Source organism: Nicrophorus vespilloides, unplaced genomic scaffold, assembly GCF_001412225.1.
Source record: "Nicrophorus vespilloides isolate i.1.1-1 unplaced genomic scaffold, Nicve_v1.0, whole genome shotgun sequence".
Classification (NCBI taxonomy): Eukaryota; Metazoa; Arthropoda; class Insecta; order Coleoptera; family Silphidae; genus Nicrophorus; species Nicrophorus vespilloides.
In genome coordinates, this window is record NW_017099983.1 from 26146 (window position 1) to 36672 (window position 10527).

Consider the following 10527-nt stretch of genomic DNA (forward strand, 5'->3'; position numbering starts at 1 on the left):
ACCAGAATACACATGCTAAAACCGATTCAATTTAAAGAATAAATCATTCGAATTAAAAACGCAACGAGGGGAGAAAAGATAAGAAACGAATTAAAAGATTAATAAAAAATATAAGATTTATTGCAAATATATATATTTAAGGGATGGTTAACTCACCCGGTTTTTTAGTATTGAAATCGCGTTGCGAAGCGCACGTGAAGAAGTCGCACCAACTACTAATACTAGTTTTTTTGTCACCCGAAGTATATTTTTTTTTCTGGTCAGCACTCTTCGATATTATCAAAATCGAAATGTGTATAATGAGTATTAGATATCGATAACCTCTTTACCGATCGTCCCGTTCGTCTCCAATCACGAGATAAAGACGGACCTTTCCGAGTCATACGAGAAAAATAAAATTATAAATATAAAAAAATTTAAATTTTTTTTTCGCTCTCTTTCATTTCTTTCGATAATTAATTTTAGAAGAAGACACGCTTCGCATTCTATCCAATAATGCTGCTGCTGCTACACAACACACGGTTTTTGTTCTATTTCGGTGAGCACCTATAAATACCGGAGAGGAGAAGGTGAGTCGTCGATACGTGCGACTATTTTTTTGCTTCTTCCTCGTTTGTGTTTTCCTTAAATTTTTCGTTAATTTCAGGATTTCTCTGTAAAAGGACGATCGAAAGAAAAAAAAACAGGCGAGACGATCTCTCGTCGCTCTTATAAAGTGTATACACGAAATCCTAATCTAAAGGACAAAGAGTCAAAGATAAAAAAAAAAGTATGCGGATATCAATAATTATTTATTAGTTTCTACACAAAGTCTTAGATAATCGCACTGACGCAAATCAAAATTTTTTGTTGTTATTTTTTTATTATCGCGCGATTTTTTTTTATATGTATATATAATTTTTTGTGTTGGTACGATTTAATCGGATGGTTGGAAGAGCAGAAGCGAAGGGTTTAATAAATAATGAAGGTTCGTTGCAAAGGGAAAGACAATGCGTTTATCTTAAATAGATAAAGCGAGATGGATGTGTGTGATCGTTGATGCTGTGGGTGGAAAAAGGAGGGTTGCAAAAATCCATATTCATTAATGCAGCGCCACCGCCGTTTCCTCCAACCCCTCCAGGGACTTGTCTCTCGAGACAAAGAGAGAACGCGATGCTCGTAACAGAGATGTTTTTTTTTTCTCTTCTCTCTATCTCCTAGTTACGCAATTCGCTTAACAACGAATTTAAGTGAAGCAAAAAACAACAAAGAAACGAAACAAAACAACAACAAAAAAAAACAGCGCACCGACAACAATTGACAGCCGATAAGAGGCGGCCCATAGCCGGTCGGGCGATAAGTTGCGCGTTTCCGTTTCCGTTTTTCGGAATTCTTCAACGAATCGAAGCTCCGCTGATTACGCGCTCTTATCTAAGTTCATTGGCACATTTATTGATTACGGGCACTTGACACACACACGAAGTTCTGGTAATGTGTAATTATTTACATTAATTTCTTTCAATTTGGAATCTACACAATTTTTTTTTTCTAAATAAACAAAAGCAGAGAGAGCATCTAGTAATCCGCGAAATGATCGGGGGTGAGAGAGGGCTCGTTTCTAATCGGTTTACGTGTCGCGTAATCCCGCTTAAAGAAGAAGAAAAAAAACTGGGGAAAAAACAAGCTTCGGGTGTAATTAACGCGAGACGAAAATTTCCTTCAGCTGCGGCTGTTCCCATGTTTTAATTATGTACTGTCGAAATCGGAAGAGGGAATTTTGATCATCTTCGCGAAATTTGTCTTAAATTTATTGTAATTTGTTTCAGTAACAACGAAAATTATTATTTTTTTTTCGTAAGAAATTCAAGAAATGTTTACCCTTTTTTCGTTGGCGGCGATTTCGGATTCGAAACCGTGCCTATCCATGTTTCCCTCTTTGGATTCGGGATTGGGGGTGGCGCACGTGGCCAGCTGCTCCTTCAGCGTGGACACCTCTTTCTCGGCCAACGTCGCCCTCTGCAAAAGGAAACAAAAAAATATAAACAAAAGAAGTCAATCATCAAACGAGGGGGAGTTTAAAATTTCTAAAATAATAAATAATAATGCCCGGAAGCGAGTCAATATTGGCTTCAGATCTGAACCGCAGATATATGTCCAATATGCAAAGTAGGCTCGGGGTGTGATGAACATCGTGATAAATATGAATTCAAGGGGGGTGGGTTTTTGAAGAGAGAGAGAGAGAGAGGTTGCAAATATCGCCCCTATTTTCGAAGACAAAAGCGCGCGACATCCTTACCGGCATATATATATAAATTCGCTTTTTTTTTTTTTTTTGATCAGAATTTATAGGCCATGCGTCATGTCATAAATCCACTTAGATATTATTTTTGAATACACCCCCCTTCGGTATTATGTTATATGTGTTTTGTTTTTTTTTTGTTTCATTCGCGGAGGGGATGAAAGTCTGGAAGCGCCGCGATCGGCCCGAACCCGAACTACATTCAACGTACACACGCGTACTATATAGTGTGCACACTCGTATATAGTACGTTTATTCCATTACGGGGACTTTCCTTTAACATTAAACCGAATTATGCCATTGTCTCTTTCGCTTAATTTTACGTACGAAAGAGGGATGAAGAGTAGAGAGTAGTGGAGGAGGGTTCGGTAAAAGCGCGCACGGCATCTGACTGAAGTAATTCTATCTGTTAATTTTATTAATCCTCAAACTACGGAGACTCGCGCCACTCTCTCTCTCACAACGTTCTTCATTTATATAATTTTTTTGTTTTCAGGATTTACAAAGATTAAGTTTCGCGCGCGTTTAAAAAAAAAACTTTATATAATTACGATCAATCGAAAACTGTACTGGAAATATCTCTACGTCTACATATATATATATACACAATATCCGCATCCGTTTTTGAATCATAGCAGAAACGACGTTTTCTTATCGATCCGCCCCTCTCGTGTTTCGGAAACTTCGGCCGTATCTCGCTCACTTTCCGTCACTCATTATATCCAGAACTTGTTAATCAATTACCCCCAGCTCCCATCAATTATTCCCTTCCTCTTCGCAGAAATTCGATTCATTCCGCGGATTTATAATGTTACACAATAATGTTACTAGAAAAATTTATCAAAAAAAAAATTTATATATACGAAGAAGAGAGGCTTTAATTAAAAGGGGAAGAGCAAAGCAAACAGCCTCGAAAAGTCCGCTTAATTAAGGTGCGCGAAACTTTTGATCCGAATCCGAAAAGTAAAAAAAAAGGGGGGAAACCCATATAATTAAGTCCGAGTTGTTTTCTTGCTACAATCGATGATGAATGCATTAGCCGTAACGAAAACGTAGAAATCTTAAAAAGTACTTTTCTTTCAATTCATTTGGAAAAATAAAAATTATATAAAATGCGCAGTGCTAACTTTGTTGATGATAGAGAGAAAGCTGCAATCTTTGATGTAAGTCGATACGAATTGCGCGACAATCAATCCTCGTTATCTTTAAATTATTATTATTATAATTATATATTATTTTTTTTCTCTCAGTTTTGTTTTCTTTCGAACTCTGGGAACGGAAATTTGCTGGATCGCCTCTTTGCGCGCTCCGTAGATTAGAAGGAAGAAAGGAAGAAAAAAAAAATCTTCTGGTTACAATATCTGCCGACTGCAACGGAACGTAATCTCCACCCGAGTCGAAGCCTTCGCAGCATCACATCCCGTCTTTCTCTCTTTCACTCTCTCATTTTTCTTGTGTGTGTGACTGTTTGTGTTGTTTCTGGATGCGTGCGTGTTGCGCACAAAAACGAAATGATGTAAAAATATTTTTAAAACTGGACCCAGGCGGAGATCCACCGAACGGGGGCCGTAAACGTTTCAATGCCGAAGCCTTAATAAATACCAGATGCTCCTTCGAAAATCAATGTCTTTATAGGGAATTTGGACCTTAATAGCCGGAGCTATTTAAAGAGACCCCAGACGCATATTACACAAGCTCACTTCTTCCTTTTTTTTTGCTTTTTTTTGCTTTTTAGCTTTCAGTTAAAAAAACGAAGAAAAAAATTTAGAGAGACACGGCTTCATATATATATACGTGTGTGTGTGTATATGTATATATATAGTCTGAAACACAAACCATGTGTAGCGAGTGTGTGACTTGTTGCTTGTGGAGGAATAAAATCAATCTATATAGAGCGAGTGTGTGTGTGTGTGTGTGGCGCGGCATTGAATAAATAAACAGAGAAATTCCCACGAGTATCGCTCGTTTTATGTATTATTTATTTATTTTAACTACTCCGTCTCGCTCTCGCATATAACATAAACTCGCATTAAAAAAGAAAAGAAAAAAACGTTGCGTTTACATAATAATCAAAGGCTGTTTCGTTTTTGTTTTGGGACAATAAATTCGGGTAGTGGGGGTTGGTTGTAGCAGAAGAAAAGAAAACTCAGATACCGACATCCCTTGGCCATCTAATCGTTCACACTTCCTCTTCCGCTCGAAACGAAATCGAGTATATTTGCTTATTTATTTATATATATTTATTTTCGTTTATTTCCTTCATTATTATTTGTGTTTTGTGCGGAAAGACAAAACCGAAAATGTACAATAAAGCGAACAATGTACTTGTACACGTATATGTGTGTGTTTATATAGATTGAATGACCCCTATGCAAATTAAAGCCTCATTGAAAATCAAACTGTCAGCGGCGAACAATACACGCTCGACTCACTCCCACGCGCGAGCTCTGTTCACTTTTTTTTTTCATTATTATTTCGTTTCGGGTTTTTGTTTTAAGATCTCTGACAAAACGAGAAAGAGAATGGGTGTTTTTTTTTNNCGAGGGGGGTGAAGAAATAGGAGGAAGTAGGATGTTGGCGGTTTCCGGTACCGAAAAAATTTCATTTGAATTTCAGAAAAAAAAAATTGCTCATTTTACATTTTATCAAAACAATAATTTATAATAATTATGTAACATTTGACAACAACTTTGTTAAACAACTGTGTATTATTGATTAGTGTACTAAAATAAACACGTATTTGATGAATATTTAACGTTAAAATATGTTTTCATGAATTGAAATGTTGTAATTATAAATATAAAATTTGACGCGATTTTAATATGTTTAAATGTACTGAAAACTACTGTGTATTATTGATTAGTGTACTGAAATAAACACGTATTTGATCAATATTTAACGTTAAAATATGTTTAGATGAATTGAAATGTTGTAATTATAAATATAAATTTATTTTGTTGAAAATAATTGTGATGGATTTTGCGAGCAATTAAGAATTAGGATTAAATATTGTTTTTCGATGGGAATGGAATGCATAAAGGAAAGAAATATGAAAAGGGGGCGGTGGATGCGGGTGGGAGGCGCGACGGTGGGGTTGTCGGAAGTGGGTAGGAAGAAGGTGCTGGGTGTGAGTCGGTCAGAAAAAAAAATTGCTCATTTTACACTTATCAAAACAATAATTTATAATAATTATGTAACATTTGACAACAACTTTGTTAAATTATTGATTAGTGTACTAAAATAAACACGTATTTGATCAATATTTATAGTTAAAATATGTTTTCATGAATTGAACTGTTGTAATTATAAATTTATTTTGTTGAAAATAATTGTGATGGATTTTGCGAGCAATTAAAAATTAGGATTAAATATTGTTTTTCGATGGGAATGGAATGAATGAAGGAAAGAAAATATGAAAAAGGGGGCGGTGGATGCGGGTGGGAGGCGCGACGGTGGGGTTGTCGGAAATGGGTAGGAAGAAGGTGCTGGGTGTGAGTCGGTCAGCGCGCGGCTCGCGACAAGCAGAAAACTATAATAAAATCGAGTGGTGGGGAATTATAAAAGGGTTATCGAAGTGGGTGTTGCCGATAGAGCGGTTAGGACACTCCTTCAGCTCCTCCCGCTCCTGATATCAGATAGATGCGTCCAACAGCCTCCCAACTTTTACGGCCCGTCACGCAGCGCTCGCCTCATTCTCTCTCTCTCACACTCACTCACATTCGATCTCTCCTTTTTTTTTCCACGTATATTTATCTCTCGCTCTCGCTCATTCCTCTTTTATTCGATTCGGGCTTCGCTCCTTCGATCCTCCTCCTCCGCCCCCCCGCGCTCACTCCACCTCGACCCACCTTCTCTTTTATTATACTTTTTTTTTTGCGTCGCCGCCGTCGATTTTCGCGGAATCAATCGAACGCCCAACCCCCACCAAAAAACAAATCAAAACAATTTTTATTTTCTTTCTTCGAATGTTATTCTGACTTGCGTTTGTTTTTACAGGAGACGCGCCGCGCCCATCGTAGAAGGTGGTGGAAACAATACACTCGATCAACCCACGTCCGGATCGGAACAACCCCATATGACGTAGACCCGAATTCACGGAGCTACCACACACAAACACCTACACCCAACCATGGTATTAATAACAACTCAGACGACAATGGGTCCACGAAGACACAATGCATCGAGTGGGCGAAATCTCTCACCCAAAAACATACAAACGAGAGAAGACAAAAAAACATATCCTTCTTTTTATTATTCAATATATTATTTTTTTTTTGAGTTGGGGGTGGTTGCGAGGTGACGCAATTTCGCACCCCCTCTGATATAAAACCATAAAACAGTGTCTGAGTTCGGAATTAAAAATCAAAATATATTACCCCAGGAGCGGCTTATTAAAGCAGCCGCCACCACCGTGTAATACGCCCAAACCCCAAAGAATACAGCCGCCGCCCATAACTCATCGCTCACCAAAAACTGAAAGCATTCCCATCCCCCATAAAATTTCCCTCTTTTCATTCAATCAGCAACCTTATTAACATAAAGAAAATGTTAACAACAACAACAAAAAAAAATTACTTCGACATTCTCGAATTCAATTACTACACAACTCGAGCTGTCTTCATTAGTGGTTTTAACCTTCTTCCATTAAAAAAAAAAAACTAAAATAATTCAATTTTTTTTTCTTGAATTATTCACAAACTCACTTTATATTAATTAACAATTCTTTAATTAATAATTAAAACTTAAATTATTCAGTCATCTTTTTTTTTACAATTTATTTTTTTTTACTTAAATCTTATAAGTTGTCTTTAATAAAGAAGTTTAGTTAATTCTTTAAATTTTTGATATTTTGAGCTAAAAGATAACTACGTGTTGTATAGTGAAGTACTGTAATTGCTCAACGGAAAGTTGATTAATCATTGTCGCAGTTGCTTGTAAATTATCATGATTATTATTGTTATTATTAGTTAAGAGTGTGCATTAAATTTAGCAGAACGCCGCTTATGAATCAAACGATTGACAGCTCATTGTTGCCAAGTGTGTTTTTTTTTGGTGGAGAGTTGAAAAGCAGCGGCGATTATTATTTCAGTTGGCTAGGACGGTGCCAATCGTCGTTGAATCATCCGGCCTAATGATCCAAGTGCGTACAATATTCAGGGCACAATTGGCACACCTGTCTCTTCGAAGATGAAGTTGATCACCCTGTCTGTCTGTATATATATATCTAATAAATGTATAGAGCATGAGATTTGGGAAATCAATTAGACGATAATGATTTCTGTCGGAGATGGCTTTTACATGTTTTTCAAGTTGATCTTCGAAGTGCGTGTGTGTGCTTCTTCTCTTTTTTTTATATATATTTGTTCCTTTCGTGTTTCAGCTCGTGAAGTGATTGTAGAATGCTGTGGGGTCTGGCGGTCTTAATTCGTCTGGAATATATGTCTAAGCGACACATGTTTTCGATATTTCATAGGACGCTTTTTCATATGCCCCCGGTGCTTCTTTTTTTCTTCTTCATCTTCTCGTTCTGTCCTCTTTGCATCTCTTTCTCCCGCTTCGTTTTCTGAACCGTCGATTTGGGCTTTTGGCTCGCATATGTGTGTGTGCGCGCTTTCTTGAAGTTGAAGTATGATGCAGAAATGCGTTCGAGCGCAATTGCAATTAGGGACGATTTGGTGGGGTCGCATGCGCGCTTGTCCGAAGGAGCGCGGTTTATGGGATGTCCCATGGCGTTTGAATGTTACCACATGCCGGGACAAAGAAATGAAGAATAAAGTTAAAAAAAAAGTACAACAAAAAAAACGAGAGAGAGAATCCCATAAATTCGGTACCATTTTGCCGCCGGTTTGTTTGTCACCTGGTCGAGGCTAAATTGGCCCGCAAATAACTCGGCTGAATCAATCGGCCGACCAATATACATTCCTCTTTTGGCGCGGAAAATATTTTAATTAAGTTTACGGCCAGGTGCGGACGGTATGTCCGTTCGTCCTTCGGAGGAAGCACAGAAGAGGACGCGCGCGACTGGACGATATCGCGCGCGCGTTACCAGACTCAAAGACACGTCGCACCTGTGCGCCTCTTTCCGCTAATCGCTGGAAAATTATACGCCGATGGTAACTGGTGGTGGGTCTTTGGTCTTAACAGCCTGCCGACGCGGGAGGTCCTTTTCGAGTACACAAACTGAATGAAGTATATACACAAGTATGAGCGAGCGAGCGTTGAATGAGCGAGAGAACGATCTGTTTTTGTTGGAGTTCACGAGTGTAAACTATCATAAACGCTTGTAGCTAATTGAACGTACTATAAACAATGCCACTTGTTCGAGTCTCCGCGCAATCCTCCTCCTCTCCTCATCTCTCGTAGTCCTTCGTGCGATCACCACCATCAGATGTGATGGAAGGTGCCCTTCCGCTCGTCGGGTCGCGATTAATTGAAGTAGGATGTTACCAATACACATGGCACAATCATTTTTTCCCCTTTTCAATTCAGATCAATTGCGTCCGCCGTCCGCTTCTGCACACAGCATCGCTCCATTTGCCACCACGCAATGACGGAGAGACAAGGACAGAGGAACAGCAGATAAAATCAATTGAATCCGCGTCCCAATAAACGTGTAATTCACCACACACACATACACACACAGTCGTAAATAAATGATTGATGATTAGAAAATTATGATGACGTCACATCCGGTCGTTATACACACACACACACATCGAACGAGTCTCTCATGCTGCTGCGACGGGAGCATTAAGAAATCTCCCATGTCCATGTTGATCCTTTTTTTTTTCTTCTTCTTGTTGTTGTTGTTGATGTTCTTCATCATCTCCTCTTCTGCTAATTTCTTCGTCGCAGCCTCAACCTCTCTCCGTCTCTCTCAAATGGACCTCGAGGTCATACGGCACGAATCTACAGCAGACGACTGCAAAACAATCATCCACCTACTTGACTTTACAAAAACCCGACCGACTCTAATTTTTACATCCCAGTTTTACAAACTATTTTTCGCACACACTATTAGTAAATTATATCAAAATTAAAAAAAACTAACAGTTAAAAAAATCTTTCATCGACAAATTACGTTTAATATAAAGAGCGTGTAAGTTATAGAGTTTAAATTCTAAACAGCAACTGCAAAGTAAAAAAAAACGTATACTTTCAAGGAGAAACCAATCGAATTAAATAGAAACAGTAATTTGTGTTACGTTATTTATGTATGTACAAAAAAAAAATTTGTTATGAAATATATCAAAATAATTTAAACAAAATATGATATTATTAGATATGAGGAAATTAGATTTGTTAGTTTCATTTACATTAATTGGTTTTCTAATTGGAAATCGTTTTGTATTTAAGAAAAAAATTATTTTATTAAAGGATTTAATTAAAGTTAAAAGTAGATGAATTATTAAGAAAACTAATAGAAATTGTATTGAAGATTATTTAAAAAATAAAGTTTTGTTGTTGATTAAATAATATAAAGGAAAATTGTAAAGAAAAAAAAAACTGGTTTTGAATGAAGCTTTGAGATTCAATTTAATGTCTTTGTAAGAAGTATGGTTATTGAATAAGAATATAATATAAAAAAAAAGGTTATAATAAAACTTGTTTTGTTGCATTGTTTAGAATCAATTATTTTGAATTTAATAAAGAAATACAGTTTGATGTTGAATGTGCTAAAATATTTAGTGAATTATCTTTGTGTGTGAGCGCGTTGAAGCAAGTGTTTTCGAATTGGAAGTGATAAATTATGCGTGATTAGGTGGTGGGTCCATGAAATGGAGCAGCAGCAACACACACACATTCTTTATTGATCGATTGTCATCTCGTCTGATTGAAATTCATTCCTTCCGTTCCATTGTTGCGCGCTCAGATGTGGTCACAGTTCCATCGTATTGATGAGATGATTTAATCAATTTTATTAAATCAAGCCTTCTTCTTTCAAATGAATCATTTATTTATTGGCCACACTTGACCGTCGTCGCCGTCTCTGTTGTACGTGCACGACCGATCCGAAGGAATGAAAAAAGAGAGAGAGATAAAATGAAGAATGTGCGTGTGCATGCAAGTGAGAGAAACATACAGGACGTTACAAATACATCTGCTCTAAATTCAATTAAAGATAAATGCACATCCTCTCGCTACAATCATTCACTATGTATATGTGCGTTCTTCGTATTGTCTTTCCATTTATTTGTTCGGAAAGTAAGTCTTATATTCGAGTCGCGAATTAAATCCGCCTATTTTCG

General features: G+C 37.3%; 1 protein-coding gene across 2 annotated transcripts in view; it reads right to left on the reverse strand.

Annotated features, from left to right (window-relative positions):
- Positions 1 to 10527, reverse strand: part of LOC108566494 (homeobox protein cut) — a 28085-nt gene that overhangs the window by 14061 nt on the left and 3497 nt on the right. For both annotated transcript variants that reach the window (XM_017926399.1, XM_017926398.1), the window contains exon 2: positions 1858 to 1995. In XM_017926399.1, the coding sequence (XP_017781888.1) occupies positions 1858 to 1995 (138 nt within the window). The remainder of the gene's footprint in view (positions 1 to 1857; positions 1996 to 10527) is intronic.